Here is a 17,284-nt window from a genome sequence, read left to right as displayed (position 1 = left end):
AGGAGAAAAGGATATTTATGCGGCAAACGACCTATGCAGAATTAAGTCTGGAAGCAGTGAAGGATTTATCGCGTGCACCATGTTTCTACTTTATGACGATAGTCTTGTTTCTGTGTGTTTTTCAACATGCCACCTCATATTCTCTCTTAGAGTAAAATTAAATGCATATTACATCTCGTATCTCTTTGTAACGTCTTGCAGAATACTCGTCTGCTGATACTTTCTGTGTCAAAAAGTGGTAAAATTTATCCAGTAAAAAAAGCTGCTTCTAATTATAAAATTGCGCGAATCTTATAAAATAGCAGCGAACAAAGTCGAAAACAATTTTCCAATGAACCATAGTCGATGGGTAAGTAGAAGATTGCGAATTATCGATTTTTGTGGAAAACAAAGAGATGGAAAATAGGAGACGTCTCTTTTCCTCTGGAACGAATGATCGTTCAGAGAGGGAACGAAAGGTTTCCAAAGGGCAGCAATTGCTTTCTCCATGGTCAAGTCGAACAACTAAGAGGTCAGAGTAATCTCGAAACCGGGATAGTCGAGCACATATAATGGCGTGCTCATTCCGTTCTTTCCTCCTCTCAATAGCTAGAAAATCCTTTCTCCATTTAAAATACGGTCGACATCCTACGTCGTTAAAATGCCATCAATACTTTGGGACAGACTTGCATTGCGAGCGTGACTTGTTTATTCTATAAACCGAAAAAAGCAATCTTTAATTTTCCTTTGTCGATTCATACCAAACTATGGCAGGAGAATGATCTTTATTCGCAGAAATCTTTATTCGACGATCTTCCAATTTTAAACAGAAAAAGGAGGGAGTTTCACGAATATTTTATTCGCAGAGACCAGGCTGCATCCACGGCGAGGACCTACCATATTTTTTCGGAGCACCCTTGGTAGGTGGTTTATCCCATTGGCCCAAGAACTACACAAGGCCGGAGATCACTCTGTCCGAGAGCGTGATACTCTATCTGACGAACTTCGCACGCACCGGGTGAGTCGTGAAATAGTCATTTTGCAGCACTAGCCCCGGCTATTCCGATTGTCCAAACGAGAAATTAACGATCGTCCTGTGTATACGCTGACAGAAATCCGAACGAGGGAACACCGGACGTTGGACCGTTGAGACCCGAGAGAACAAAGTTGAAGAACATCGATTGGATTGCTTACGAAACGGTGCACAAGAAGTACCTGAGCATAGGTGAGGCTGAAATTGAGTTTGCCTAAACTTTTCAGTCGATCGTCAGTCGTAAAGTATTTCTAACAAAAGTAGAAGGGTTTTTATTTTAATTAGAAAGAGTTCCATTTAAGTTCCAGTACCATTTATGCATGGCTGTAACCACGATTTCCAATACCACGGATCTGGTGGTTTGAATTTTCCATCGCGTTTAACCATCAAGGGCCCGAGTTATCGCGACAAGATGGTTCGAAATTGCGAGAAAATCCGCGTATCACGAACCGGTGTTTCGGAAAGTGTTCGATTCCCACGGATTCTAATTCCCCTCGTAATCTCAGCTCGCTAGAGTTTCCAATTAGCCTCAGTTTTCACAATTCTACGTCAGCACGAACCTCGAGACTTACGAGGTATTAATCGCTTAGAGACGGAGTAAAGGTTATTCGTTAAAAAGATTCTCGGAAAACTGAAACGAATGGTAAAAAAAACGTTTTGGAGTATGTTGTTCCCTGCATTCGAGGAAATCCCTGCGTCTCGTTTCGAGATAGAACCGAGAAACTATTATTTAATCCTATTATTCCGTGAAGCGTGTATAATGAACGTAGTCTTGCAGGGCTGCCACGCATCTCGTACGTGTAACTAAGAGGATCAGCGAAAATTTATTTGCATAATTCTCATCTTCATCGTGGGACGGGAAGAAGAGTTTGTCAGGAACGGACAGGATTCGCTTTACTGTTTAACGTTCCTATCTTCGGATCTCGTTGCGACTTTGAAATAGAACGCCATTGTGAGAATGGACTCACCCCTCAACTGGCTCCGATTTGCACCGTTTCTTTGCTTCTGTCCATCGTTTTCGAAAAAAAAAAAAAAAAATAAAGAAAAAACGGCGGAAGATGAAAGGAACGTGAAATAAAAATGTAACTTCAAACACCAAGTTGCTCTTTATTGGATGTATGGAAAATTCGTCCCTTTGTTGGACTCTATTTTTGATCAAAATCAACTTGTAACATTTCATCGTGACTTTACGAAAGTCGACGAGAGGCTTCCGCGTGTCGCATTAGTCTTTGACTCTGATCTCTCTCGAACGCGATCCACTAAAACGAGAGAGGCAAAAAGGGATGGAAAATCGTCAGGCCGAGCAGAACACATCGTTGGCGCATGAAAGTTCGCTCGGTAGGGCGCAGTCTGGCTCGAACAGTGCCATAGCGCAGCCGCAAGTAGAAAAGCCGGCGCATAGTCAGCCTAAGGGGTTGATGTCTAACTCTCTCGTCCTATGACCGTCGCCGAGTGCTGGAGCTTTGAGGCGTACTGACTAACGAAGCAGCCTTCTCTATGAGATTACCACGTGACAATAATTAATTACCCTGCTGTTAATGTGGAAAGGTTCCGCTGAAAAGGCGACTTTTCGAGGTTATCGCGCGAGTAGGTTGTACGCAGTTGCTCGCTCGTTTTCTCTAAAAAGTGACGTTCTCTTTCTCCGTCTGCGCCTACCAATAGCACTCCTTTCCTTCGCTTTCGTTGACCCGGCTGAGACTTCATCCATGCTTCCAGAGATCAAGTCGAAGCTGAAGAACCACTACAGGGCGCACAGACTGTCGTTTTGGCTGAACCTTGTGCCTGACCTCCATAAGCCTGGCTCCGACGATGTTCCTAGATCGCATCATCTGCTTGACACTGAACAGGTACGTTCAACTCTATTTCCTTCTAGTTGGACATTGACCCTGAACAAATTTCTGCAAGTTTTTAAGAACAGATGACCCTTCCTCTACTTTGAAGCGACCTCCAGCTGTACACAGCATTTTTTATACACATTTATTTATTACAGGTGCCACCCAGGTTCATCCAGAGGATACCAACGACAACGCGGATGACTACGGTGGAGGTGACACTCGCGGAGAGGACGCAAAACGTCTCGACAGCGATACCAAGCGAGCTAGCCTTCGAAGATTCAACCATCCAACCGGAAGATGGGTTCGCAGCTTACTCCACAGCCCTCAGCGTAACCATAGCGATTGGCTGTAGCCTATTGGTCCTTAATGTTCTAATTTTCGCGGGTGTATACTATCAGCGCGATAAGAGCAACCAACATAATTGCTCAAAAAAACGTCAGGAGAATGGACAAATGCCTAACAACATTTGCGGAGATCTGGACACAAAGAGTGTCGAAAGACACCATATTCAACATATTCCGCCACCAGAGTTTGCAGATTTGCAGAACAATAGCTGTCACGTACCGATGCCACCTCCACCGCCGAAGAACACAAAACCAGGAAAGCCAGGACAGAATCTTATCATCAGTCCTAATCAACTTCAACAGGAAAGTATGGCGATGACTGGCACCGGGACGCTGAAGAAGGGTCACAATCATCAGCAACAGGTAATGGACGAGCTGAGAGTTTGACTCCACGAGCACCTTGTGAATGTAGCCGAACAGCTACGAACGACTGATAGTCACGTAAAATTTAATTTGCACCGTACGCTCGTGCATTTGAAGGCACAGAATGGAAAAGGACTGTTAGCGTTTTAAGGAAATGTTCTGAAACCTTGTCGCGAATCTGTTGACAGTTCTGGTGAAACTGAAGAAGATAGGTGCATCGAATTTATTGCAAGACTGGGTTTCTTCATGTACGAGATCTGTCAAATGACGTCAAAACGTCGATCATTTCTTTATAATTGACAGAAGTAATGTTAATTCGCGACAATGCAAAGAACGAACGTTCGACGGTGCTTGTTGCTGACAAAATTATCCAAATCCCTTCGATGAAATCGCTCACGAACGTAAAATCTCGTGAGTCTGACTCCTTGTCCTTTTCTACTTACTCCGGTAAAACAAAGAGAAAGAAGAAAACCTTGCGACCAACTGCCGAAAAATCGTATAGTCTTCGATATATAATTAACGATGTCTAAGTAGAATCTTTGATCCTCGAGGAAACATTGGAACCGTTTCTCGACGATGGCTCAATCGTTCTCCCAGAAAGATTATTTCTCGAACGAACATCTTTTGTAACTTTTCACGGTCCAAAGAATTTTTTCTTCTTTCTGATCGAGGAATTGAACTTTATCGAAGAATTCTGTTGAACAAAAACTAAAAGTATCTAATGAAAACCGCGAGGAGGTAAGCATTCTGTTTCTAAACAACGTTCACTTCGATATCAGGCAGAAAGAATGCACGTACGAGTCAAACTGGCTTATTTATACATCTATTCTTTCGACAAATGATAGATTCTCGGCCAGATTTGCGATTCAGTGACTCGTGCGTTCGATTCCTTCTTCGTAGAATTAGAATTTCGAATAAGATCCATTTGCATCATCGACGAAATTTCCAGCAGACTATAAAACTTCCATTCTTTTCTTAAATTAAATTAGTTGAAGTACTTTCCACTGTCCCACAAGAGAAAGAAACAGAGCCTCGGAATCGATCGTTCGATTATCCGCGCTCTGTCACTGCCACGGTGAACGAGCTCATCTGGTGAAATTCAAAAAGCTGGAAGTAGTGTCGATCGGCCTAGATGCTCAATAAAAAGTTACAAAACAAAAGGAACAAACAAAGATAAAAAGAAATGGCCACCGATGACACGATGCAATTGAGATCTCGAATAGAACGGCGTCATAAGAGGGTTCTTTTTTTACAAACGTAAAAAACAGAAAGAAACGAGATCGTCTTATGATAGATGATTTATCGTTAAAACTATACAACAGCATACTGCCAAACAGTTGAAAGCGATACTTTTAACTTGGGATGCGAGTCAATACAAAGTGTCGATAATGCTACAATAGCGATCGCCTCAAAACGAAAAATCGTCGATCGTATGTACAGTCGCGATTCGAAAAAGAAAAATCGGGAAACGAGTGGTTTTTGGTCCAATTTTTTTTTTTAGATCGTGGCTACGTCAAACATTCTAACGAAGCGTGGACGTACTGTACGAAAACAGAATGGGTTTAGACTGTAAATAATAATTAATTTAACTTAGTGGTTTGTCAAGTCGTTTGTGGCAAGAATTTTGTGGTGTATGAAACGACGAAGAAACGAGGAAACCGATTGTAATTGCACTTGTGTCGAGTAACAAGATGGTGTGTCAGCGTAGAAGCACTGGACGTAATTTTAAATTTGTATATAATTGACATTACAATAAACTGTGTAAACAATTACAATTAGCTACGGTACAATTCATGTTTTCCTTTAACGAAATTATTTGCCTGCTATTAATTGCTACGGTAAATACGAGAAACCTTTTACTACGAACCCCAAAAAATCATTTATCTTCGCAAAAATGCATATCTGAAGATTGATTAAAAACAGACACACAGAGAATAACAAATCGGAGCAATATTTATTGGAAAGCTATCCATAAAAGTGATCGGGAAAAAAAATAAATATTTAAAAAAAAAATATTTCGATAGGAACGCACAGTCCATCAGTACTTCTATTTATGAAACGAAAATTCGAATAATGAAAGCGTGCATCGAAGGGACGATGAGGAATATTTGGACGAATAGCTCTTTAAAAAATCCCTGTCGCGTAAACGAATAAATAAATGAAAAAGCATTTGCGCTGCACGCTAATGATCAATCTCGAATATCCATACAAAATTCTCAATCAATTAAACAAACACGAATCGACGAATTTTTCCCCCAATGAAAAATCACAGATACGCGAGAGTGGGGCTATTATCGAGTAACCTCAAAAACATTTTAATCTCGAACATTTTCATGAAATGAATCGGGCATGAACGACTCATAAATACAAATTTTTATTCGTTTGTTCGTTTGAAGCTCCACTAATTGAATTGTATAGATTGGGATACAATTATAACAAGTTTGCAAAAATCTCGTAAGTTCGTTTCGAACCGTGACAAGGGCGTGCCTTTCGATGAGACACGGTACAAAAAAGATTGCTTTCGGTTTTCATTATCGCAACAGCAAACGAACGCTACACTGATCTCAGATATGCGATCTTGATCGTTCGTGCTTCATTAAATATAAATTGCATAAACTGAATGTACTAATTAAGCGCAAACAAATTGATAAGTCTGCAAAGAGGATTAGTGTGAATTTTTCTCTTGTAAATAATCTTCCTATGCTTCGATGAAACACATTCATTTGGATTTCCATAGAATTTAAGTGCCTTTTTGCCAAGATTATTTTGGTATGAATTCATACTTTCAACTAAATTTATTAAACCGCATAATACAATAAATCTTCATTCATTTCAATATTCCCATTAATTTAAATTAATATTTTTTTATCTCTTTATCCTCATGAACTGTTCTCGAAATGATAAAGCTTTATCAACATAGATCCTACAAATTCGGGCAGCCGTTTCTATCGAAAACCAGCTTTTTATCCCAATCAACGTGGATTACGTAAATTTTATTATACTCTTTATTTCCGACAAATGATTTTTATACACTGATTCACCGTTAAACTCGAAGCTCTCGCAATCCGAATTTTCATTCGGTTTGTACAATTCAATCTCTAACCGACTCTTGCCAACTTCCCATTTGAAATGCTCAAATTAATCAAGTTGCACTCCACCAAATTAAAACGCATTTTTTTTCTCGACGTTTCTTATAACTTCGTTTTTAATTAGCGGCAATATTTGCCAGACTTACCCAATTATTCGCTCTTCACTCAACTCACCAACGCGTTCACGTTGGCGGAAAAAGTTCCTCGGCGAAACGAAAGGTTGTTCGCAGGCTTTGGCTAATTATACTCTTATTCTGATTGAAATTAAATTTGATGGGGAAAAAACGAGAAACAAGTGTATAAAAAAACGAGAGAGAGAGAGAGAGAGAGAGAGAGAGGAATTAAACAATAGGCGTTCGCTCCTCACATTTTTACAAAACTTTCCGGTTAGTTGCCCCTATTGAGTCGAAACCTCATCAACTGGCTTCACTTTTATTCTCAAAGTTCCGATTACTGGAGAACCTCATTCACAAACCGAACCTCGAAACTTCGAAGGAACTCAAATTCATCTTCGATAACGCCATACCAATCCCTTCGACCGGATATACATCGTCACCGTATCCATGTTTATACCCTGCGAACAACCGAATGCGGGCTAACAAACATTCTCTTCGAAGTATACCGTGGCCTAACTACAAGTATCGCTGTAGTATTCGTTTACACTAGCGGTTCAATCAACCTATGGTACCATCGTAATTGCATTAAACAGGCTACCCAGTCTCCGGAAAGGTCTATCGTGATCCAGTGTGACGGATTACAGTCGATTGCGTTATGGATACGAAACGTCTGTTTTCGAGGAACTCCTAATCGGGCTGAGAAGATAACGCGAATATACTCTGATAGGATTGCTTGATTGCAGTGCTGTTACCTGTGATTAAATCACCATGCTAGGCTAATCGAATTATAGTGTCTCAGTCAGCGTGAGTATGTCATTGATTTATTGCGTTGAATCCCGGAAACCGGACCGCTAGTGTGAACTTGGAAATCTTTGCACCTAATACGATAAAATGGAAAATAATCGGAGGAATCATCTCCTTAATTTGGATCGTTGCTTTCTAACCAGCGTTACACATTCGTTGCTTAAAGTCACATTCGGTCTTCGATTGTTGGGATAAAATGATTGCGGCTTCGAAGGAACTATGAGTCGAGGAGGTTGAAATTAATCAATAGAGAGTAGAACACATATTTTACTCATATCCAATCGAACACAAACGGGTGTATCGAATTCTTAAGCGAAGCGTGCTACAGTGTTTTATTCACAGAAGAAACATAATGTTCGGTACGACCGATTAAACTGTATAAAACAAACGCATCCTTCTTTATCGCAGTCCTCCTCTGATCTCGGTTCGTTGTAGCACGGAGAAACGACGACACGTGTCCCCTAATATTAAATACGATACAATCGGTGTGTTTGTACGTGTGTGTGTGTATGTAATTGCTACAGCTACACGTAGCTTCGAAGCTAAATGAGAAATATCACGATTTACTACTCGTTATTTACGTACTTCGATATTGCGCTATAGCAAATGAGGGAAACAATAAAAGATCCCGAACTTGTCCTCGGTATCCATTTCTTTCGCCTCTTCAACGAATCCAATCGCGATAGTTATAATAATATAATACGTGTACATTGCTTATAGATGATGTGAGCCATAAATGCACTTTTAGTCTTCCGGTTTGATCGGGATGTTCAGGCGCGTATGTAGAACGATGCAGGTACAAACGCGAAGGAGCTGTTGTCGGTCGTCGATCAATTTCCCTTACATCGATCTCGAATGAATCAAGAATCTCTGGTGTTTATTTTCAATTATATTTCTGCAAGATCTCGTTTTATCACGTTAAACAAAAGCGTACATTAGTTTCTATTTTATATTAAATATGTCGGAGAAACTTAAAGCCTTGAAACATTTAACCCTTCGAGTCTCGGATTTTCATTTCCTTTCGAACGAAGAATAATAGGAATCAAGGAAACACTCTACTATAAGTACCAAATTATCATATAGAGACAGAAAATCTAATATACAGAAAAGACATTCCCACAAATTCCCTACGTCGAAGACTATATCATGAATTCATAATGTTGGATTCGTAATGTTTTACAAAAAGATCCATCACAAGAATTCTACAGCCTCGATGACTGGAAGGGTTAACTTTACAATTAATGAATATCGCACCCTACTGCTACGTTAAGATTGACAATTTAATTGCAAAAAGACGATACAGCGAATACCTCTATTTAACTAAGAAACATCGGCTACAATAACATTACCACATAACGCGGCTGCCTTGCAAATTACATTCACAAGAATCCTCCGAAACGCTACAAATCATTATTACTACTAGATTATCAAATCTCCGTTAACCCTTTCGCTACGAAGAGCAACCACGTTACAAAACCGAATGTTTCCTTCCTCGTACTAATATTATTTCAAATAATACAACGTAATTCCGTTTAATTAGGACTATCTCTTAAATAAAATGCAAGCTTGATAAAAGAAAATATAAGATCTTATGAAATCTGGATACTTTTTTCGTCTTACTAAATAATTCTAATAAACGTATTCCATCCCTTACACAAACATTTGTCAATACTTTCGTAGATGTGTTTCACGCAATCACCAATTATCGTAATTGTCAAATCACGCTTGAGTGACTCGATACAATAACGTAACGCTTCGACGAAATTCGTGACAATATTTTTTATTTAATCGGCAATACTCTCGTGGCGAAAGGATGGAACCGTAACCGAAAAGATCTCACTGTGCCCCAACGAAACAAGCACCGTGGATTTTTGAACGATCCATCGATCGCGTTGTTTCCAATGACAGATCGTTCCGACTAGATCGACGTATCTCTACATTCGTTCGCTTCGCCAGCGTGGAGGAGACAATCGCTGCAGCCGCGTGGAGATCGAGAGGACTTCCTTTAGTTACATCGGAAGTGCGCCCCCTGACGAGCGTTGACGCGTCCTCTTTCTCCTTAGGCATGAACATCGCGAACTAGGCGATAAAGATTAAAACGATTACAGCAAAGTTATTCCCCTCGTACGGAAATGTCTAAGGGAATCTACCCTACGTCGAGCTACGGCCGTATTTTCGGTCGAGGAGTCTGCAGCCGAGTGTCTTCTCCGCGGAACACGAGGCCGAATGAAAGAAAAATATACGCTCGGCATGCACCAACGAGAAGTCAAATGGTACGAATCCTTTCCCCAACCGACATTTTTAGGCGCTTTTTAGACTATTCCATATCCATAGCTTACAATACATTCTTCAACGAGAATATGTTTTTCCCGGATAGAAAGTATCGAACGTAATAAAGTATCTTCGACCTCTCCAAAACGTAAACTTTCTTTGGGATTCGTACCACAAAACTTCTGGATGTTCGTACGCTGCAATACAAGACACGGTGCGAATCAACGCTACACGACACGTTATTACACAAGGGGCTGCGCTAGAGAGACAGTTTAACGTTGAGAAGAAACGGTGCTAGTGCACGTAGAGCTCGCGATAAGCACGGCGGATTAATGAATTACATATCACTTAATTTCTGTTTCATGTTTCGCTCTTTTTCCATCGTTTTCTTCAAATAGAAGCCTTATCACATCAATGTTCAACGACGACGCCAGAGGAAACTACGCTCGTTCGCGACTTCAGTCACGTGGCAAGCGGAATTTTCTCATCCTTGCATTTTCTTCACAGATGCGTCTACCGTTTCGTTTTTTCTAAATTCTAATTAGCAGATGTAAAATTGGCCCACTTCCTTCATGGCACACTCGATTATCGCTGACAGAACACTGAATGTCGCGCTCGAACCAATTTACCCGCGAATTTTCCGACTTCAACCGCTTCATTAACGAGGCTGTCGCAACATCTTTTCCTCCAAAGCGCTTCATGTTATGCCTGGCACAGTACAGTATTAGTATTATAGCTCGAGTATATTTCGTTTCGTTTTATTCGATTCTGATTAAACAACGGCGTGCTCAAAAGCGTTCAGTCTCCTCGATAAAACACGAGCAATTTCGTCGCTCGACGCTCGTCACACGTCGTGACACACGAGACAGGTTCATGAATTGATGCACAATGCACACACTTTTTTCCATACTGATTTCTACGTTTTAGTCATTTACGCACTTATTTGTGCATGTGTGTTTGTGTGTATCTCGTTAGAAAGAAGACGCAACTCTAATTTTCCTTTTAAACTGAAATACCGATTCTCTTTCATCTATGATCTTTCATCTAACCTGCTGAAACAATCAACAAATTTCATTGGTTCGAAAGATAACGTACTGAAAGACAAAAATTGAATAGTTACACAAGTTAATAATTATATAAAATGGCGAGTGAACGATTGAACACATTTCATTCTTTTCCCAAATTATTCTCTTCAACGTGCGTCTTCTTCCTCAATTTATGAACGGATCGCATATCGAGTCGCTCGCTTATTTATCAGGAAATATTGAAAAATGTCTATAAAGATGGTTAATTATGATTACAATATTATAAACCTTGAACAATCCACCATCGAACAAACTTGCCAATAACATGTTCTACGTGTGAGTAATAATTTTCGCAAATGATCCGGAAACAGACCGTTCGATCATTCGATTTCCTCGACTATCTTGTAAACTAATAAAACGTTTTACTTTCAGTCGTTTTCGTTAAGGTCTAGAATATCTCTGTCTAAAAGACTCTCGTCTAAGCTTCTCGGTGTCTTGTGCGTGTTGAGTAGATTTTACCTCGAAAATCGCGATCCAAGGAAACGATGATAGGATGAGCAAAGAACGTTGTTCGGAAGAAATTGATGGCATCTCGACTTCTCGAGTCGACTAAGCTCGACGAAATTTGATGGAAAAGTAAAAATAGTAATGTCGATGTATTTTTTATTTATTGAACGATTCGCAACATCAAGAATCGTGATATGTACAATCTCACAGAAAAGCTGTTTGCATATTGCTTCGATCGCTTAACGACGCATTGAATGATATTCTAACGAGCATGGAAGAGCCATCCTATCATCGTGATGTAGCTATTACATCGGTCATTCGTTTGATGGAATTTTTTATTTTTTTCCTGAACGACGTCTATTTGCGGTTCACACCGTAATGTGTAAAGAAGATCGCTAGTTCTCGTCGAAGAGTGTCTGGCGGGTACAACAACATAACAACGTGCACTATAACCGTACGAAGCTGTTCTCGGAGTAATATGAATCATAGCAAAACGCTCAGTTAATCACGCTATAGTTAAACGACTTAAATGAGACTGATTGGGACAGAAGTAGTCGGTAGTAAGAACGGTGTCAATGAAACGTTTTGTGCCTTCGTCGCGCGTTAACTTATGGGCCACGATGTAGACATCAGAAGAAGCCAGCATCTTGTTAATAGTACGTGATGATTTTTGGTTCGTATCAGAATGTCTCAAGGAGTTAGCATTATTAGCTGCACATTGATAAACCACCTCCCTAGCAAATGCAGCCGCTCTCTCCCTCCGATTCGGAGCCGTTCTGCATCGGTGATTGATTCTGCAAATCGACAGCTGCTTTCGTGTGTTAAGGCGTTATCACAGTAACCATTCGATTGCCATTAATATTCAGCTATTAATTCATTAAAAAAAAAAAAAGGGATCAGCATGTCGATCAATTTTCGTATCAATCTTACAAATTCGTGTAAATTCTAGGAAACTGCTAAACCCTAAAAAAATCGTATTAATAGATTTGAACGATTCCTTGTGTTTAGGCAGTATGCTGGGTCATTATATCAGATTTAGAAGTTTTACAAAGAATTTCTCAAGTGTCTATACGATTTTTGACTCTGGATATCGATCGAAAATTTAGTCCCATTGAAGTTTGAGTCAGTAAATTTTTCTTTTTCCGAAAGCTAGGATAGATGGTATTCAAAAAGCATATAAAATTTAAGTAGTTTAAAAACGGGACGGAGCATTCCCTAACATTAATAACCGTGAAATTTTACAGCCACAAAGCACCTTAATTAGAAATTATACAATGAGTGCTATCTCTCACATCCTCACGATATGATACAAAGCATTGTATATGTAGGAAAAATAGAGGCAAAGTGAAATATTCTGTATATGCCAATAACTAATTGTTCAAGTATGTCATAAATTATGATCAGCTATTATCACTTGTCAGCCCGACTGTTCATTGAGTACATTAATCATAGTCGTTATCGGAGTTTTTAACGTTTTATAAACAAAATAATAATTTTTCTAGCCAGATAAGCAAGTAATTATCAGTATTTTAGGTCATTGTTCAAATTATATGGAAGTATATTTAGCTAGCTTCATTTTCTTTCTACAAAGCTGATAGCAGAGCACAGTAAAAACTATAGAAAATACTACAAAGGCGACAGACTTTTTATATTAGATCTTATAAGACAAAAAATGTATAATGCAACATAAAATAAAATAGAATTGCTTCTGTTATTTGTATGGTTTTTGTATCATTAAACTTTAAGTGTTTCACTTTGTCCCTATTTTTCCTATATGTATATAAACCCTAATTAAAATATTATACAGCTAAAAATGAGACTTATACAATAATTACGAAATAAGGAAATATGTATAACGAGGAAAAATGGCAAGAACAAATTATGGTTCATAAAAAAAATCAATATAAAAAAATAATAATGCTATTAGGTGTTTTTATATAAATAAAATATTACAATAATTATTAACAAAAATATCATAGTATTAGGTATAATAGCATTCTGTCTATCCATATCCCAAATTTTAAGTTAATATATACAAATTCAATTTTGTCAAAGCTTCTGAAAATGATTTGATCTATCTAAATTTCTTTCTTTCCTTTTTTTTTTTTTTTTTTTTTGCTTTTGTATGTGTATATATAAATGAAATATTCAGTTCCAAGTATATATAAATAATACTTCAATAGGAAATGCAACATATTAATTTATGCAGTGATTGTTCCAAATCAAGGAAAACCATTATACATGAGCAATGTTTTCTTAAAATATTTATAAAAAATGAGATATCGTTAACTACTAATTTTGTATCGTTGAAATTATTTTTCTCCTTATGTTCATTCACAGTACGCTCGCAGGTACATATTATACGAGTTGCCTTTTATACTAAATCGGTCCACATTTCAATCCAGTGCATCCATAAATATATAAGATTTTTATTGCTCGCGTTTGCAACCAGTTCAGATCGATAACGAATTGTAGTTGACTATTACTTTGACTGCATTTACGCAATACGTAATTACATGATTTCAACATTAGTTTATCGCGTATTGCAACTTATATATACATGACGATAAATACATATGTAGTATATATATAAGTGCACCATATATCATGCAATTGCAGCACTGATCATGCATACGACTAGTATTTCATTCAAATTCTTTTTTATCAGAATGCAAAATATAAAAAAAATGTAATTACTTAAAATTACAAATATTCGTAACAAACAAAATATCTGTTATAAAAATTATTTGTCGATTAAGAAAATGTTCGAAGCACTATCTAGGATGACGATTATTACCTACCGACACGTCAAAAAAGCAAGCGGCTCTGATGAAGTACAAGAGTTTAAATGAATTAAATTATGTTGATGATTTACTAGTACACACAAACACGTTATTGTGTAAAAGCAGTCTGCTTAAGCTACCGTGGGATATTTATTTTTTTCACAAAAAACCATTATAGCTCCTCAGTACAGTGCTACTCCTTTTCACATTATAAACTGTGAAAAGGGTGCAGACTGAATATCACTGTCCTAGCATTGAAAGTTTAATTTATAAATTAACTTATATCAGTGTGTTGTCTACCATTAGGCTGATCGGTGGTTTAACATGCACAACTGCTCTCCGATGCTTTCAGTTCAATTGGTGTGTCCTTCAGAACTACTTCTTGCACTACAGGTTTAGCAACACATTAAGGAAAACACAAAAAGATAACGGAAAAAACCAAAACTGTTAATAATGTTAAAAAATAATGTTAAAAGTAATGGATTCAAAACGATACTTAGAAAATTAATAATGGTTATGTAAAATTTAAAACTATATAACATACATATTTAATTATTCTAGAAAATTGATAAAATATTATTGTAAAATATATCTGAAATTTAAATAACCAATAAAGTTTCTATAAAATATATTGAAAGATTACTTTGATACACTGGTCAAGTAATCTTGAAAACAAATGATATTCAAACCATGTTAACAAATAAAAACAGAATAAAGATCAAGGATGTAGGACATATTTCTTAGTGCTATATTTGAAGAAAGAAAAATCCCTGAAATATGATTATGTATATGTACCATGCAAATGTGCACATTACGTATCTTACATAAAGGATACTGTCTTCAGGTGGCTTATTTTCAGTGGAATCCATGCCTGGTAAAGCTGCTGCTACTCTTCTAAAGAGCTGGTCAATGAATAGAATAGAATTAATATATTACAATTTTAATTAACATAGCAAAGAATAAATGTTTATTAAGCAATAGAAACTTACCTGTTTCACATTATATCCAGCTTTAGCACTAGTCTCAATAAACATTACATTTAACTCTTTAGCTTTTCGTTCACCTTCTTCCATTGAAACTTGTCTTTTATCACCCAAATCTGTTTTATTACCCACTAACATAATAATTACATCACTTCCTCTTTCAGTCCGTACATCATCAATCCATTTTGATGTTTGATGAAATGAGTTTGCATCTGTATATATAGTTCACTTGAGCTCATGGTATAACATGACATAGTCTACACTTTATCTCTATTTCAAATTAAACTTACTAGTAATATCATACACCACCACTGCAACAGTAGAATCTCTGATATAACTAGGTATCAAAGATCTAAACCGTTCTTGGCCTGCAGTATCCCATAGCTGTAATCTTACAGTTCTATCCTCCAGATACATAGTTTTGCTTAAAAAATCTATACCTATTGTAGCCTGTAATAAATAATATAGTATTTTATTGTAATTTTCCATATAAAATCATTTCATTATACCTACAATATTTTAATTAAAACTAATAAATTTCATATTTTAATAAATTCACAAAATAGAAGTAATAATACTTGATGATAATCTTATGATATTCCTACATTTTATTTCTTTAATGTTATCTATTAGAAAAAATCAATGTCTTGGCCCCCCTATTGTCTCTCCTCACTGATAATTGATACTGTCCATTTTATATAACAAAAGTGTAAGACATATAAAAATCATAACTACAATAAAATAAAATGAAAAAAAAATGAAAGATAAAGATATGGATGAAAGTGCAAATTTATGACATTCTTATAAGATCATTGGAAAATATGCCAATGAGATATGGATAATCTCAGAAATTTAGATTGTAGGTTGTGTGGTAAAAGAGAAAATTAAAGAACTGTTATATTTAAATATTTATAAGATAACATATTAGTCTATGTACCTAGAGAAATTAATTTGTTATTTGGTATTTATTTAAGACTATACGTGAATTTTATGACATATGTATAAATATATGTATACCACAAAACCAATAATTTCATACCTGATACGTGTTGTCAAAGCTGTCATACATAAACCGTGTGATAAGAGAAGTTTTTCCAACTGCAACATCAAATCACACGATTAATGGAAAAAATGTACTATTATACGTTTAAAAAATCAAAATATAAAATAGAATATAGTTGTACAGAATGTAGTTCAGAAACATACATGATAATGAATTATTATTATAAATTTAAATAATATTGTAGCCATTTCTAAAAATATATAATTCATAACAAAATTTCTATCTTCCCTTAGATAAAATATAAATTATTGAAATTTATTCACTGTGATTAGATTTTACAATATTGCGGTATATCGATATAGTCTGCAATCGTTTAAAATGAAACAAATATATAAAACAGCGATACGAGATTAACTGCATAAATAATGAATTTTAATGGTTAATAGACATTTTTTATGAAAATGATGGGATTGTACAACTAGGTAGATATAAAATTATGGGTATTGTTAAGACTAAATGCAATTTTAGGATGGTGATAACAAGAACGACGCCAAATTCGATCGCAACGATAAAGTTGCACAGTGACCAGAAATATTGATCTATAACCTAGAACGGTCATCATTGGAACTGATACATACGACAGAAAATATGGTATTTGATACACGAGAAATCATCAGCAAGATAAAACGGACATGTACATCAACAATATTGATCCAAAATCAACGGAAGTAGATTTAGAAAATACATACCGCTCTGTTCACCGAGAAAGACAAGCTTAAATTTACGCAACGGGTTTCCAAAATCACCCGAAGACGACATTTTCTTCGTATATTAGAACTACTACGCGGTGGATTATAAGTACTAAGCACACGTGAATAACTTAATTGATGCAACGAGTCATTAATTTTCACGAGAAATCATCTAACTTGACAGGTCGCAAAGCCACTCCTTCCTTCACTTGTAGGGTAGCCACGTTTAACTGGGAAGTGACGTCATTGGTTAGTTGTTAGTCTTGCTAGTTTCTAATCTTATTCCTCTAGATGGCGCCAAAAAATTTAAAATACATCGAAAAAATTTTTTTCTGTTACTGAAGATTTCCACAAAAATGTTTCTATAATAATTTCGCAAATGTTATAAAAACAATATGTT

General features: G+C 36.8%; 2 protein-coding genes across 3 annotated transcripts in view; one reads left to right on the top strand and one right to left on the bottom strand.

Moving 5' to 3' along the window:
* Positions 1-8,173, top strand: part of LOC126865622 (neuroligin-4, X-linked) — a 225,157-nt gene extending 216,984 nt beyond the window's left edge. Inside the window, exons 8-11 of the mRNA XM_050618368.1 lie at positions 846-997; positions 1,092-1,204; positions 2,729-2,859; positions 3,003-8,173. Coding sequence (XP_050474325.1) covers positions 846-997; positions 1,092-1,204; positions 2,729-2,859; positions 3,003-3,578 — 972 coding nt within the window. The 3' untranslated portion in view covers positions 3,579-8,173. The remainder of the gene's footprint in view (positions 1-845; positions 998-1,091; positions 1,205-2,728; positions 2,860-3,002) is intronic.
* Positions 8,174-8,434: 261 nt separating this feature from the next.
* Positions 8,435-17,126, bottom strand: LOC126865634 (ras-related protein Rab6). 2 transcript variants are annotated; one of them, XM_050618410.1, is made up of 6 exons: positions 16,885-17,126; positions 16,172-16,230; positions 15,423-15,582; positions 15,139-15,344; positions 14,985-15,051; positions 8,435-12,174 (listed from the first exon to the last, which is right to left on the bottom strand). In XM_050618410.1, exons 1-6 carry the CDS (start codon positions 16,952-16,954, stop codon positions 12,101-12,103), a joined length of 636 nt encoding a protein of 211 aa, XP_050474367.1. In that variant the 5' UTR covers positions 16,955-17,126; the 3' UTR covers positions 8,435-12,100. The 2 variants fall into 2 exon arrangements, with proteins under 2 accessions (XP_050474367.1, XP_050474368.1); XM_050618411.1 differs by lacking the exon at positions 8,435-12,174 and adding an exon at positions 13,272-14,536.
* Positions 17,127-17,284: the final 158 nt, after the last annotated feature.

This window comes from Bombus huntii, chromosome 5, assembly GCF_024542735.1.
Source record: "Bombus huntii isolate Logan2020A chromosome 5, iyBomHunt1.1, whole genome shotgun sequence".
In the NCBI taxonomy this organism is placed as follows: domain Eukaryota; kingdom Metazoa; phylum Arthropoda; class Insecta; order Hymenoptera; family Apidae; genus Bombus; species Bombus huntii.
This window is presented reverse-complemented; position numbering and strand designations above follow the sequence as displayed.

Bases quoted from the DNA above. Each gene is read 5' to 3' on its own strand.
- LOC126865634 (XM_050618410.1), bottom strand. From the start codon at position 16,954: ATGTCGTCTTCGGGTGATTTTGGAAACCCGTTGCGTAAATTTAAGCTT. The intron at 15,583-16,171 runs GTATGAAATTAT...TATTTATTACAG, and splicing joins GCTTTGACAACACGTATCAG to GCTACAATAGGTATAGATTT. The intron at 15,052-15,138 runs GTAAGTTTCTAT...TTCATTGACCAG, and splicing joins CTGGATATAATGTGAAACAG to CTCTTTAGAAGAGTAGCAGC.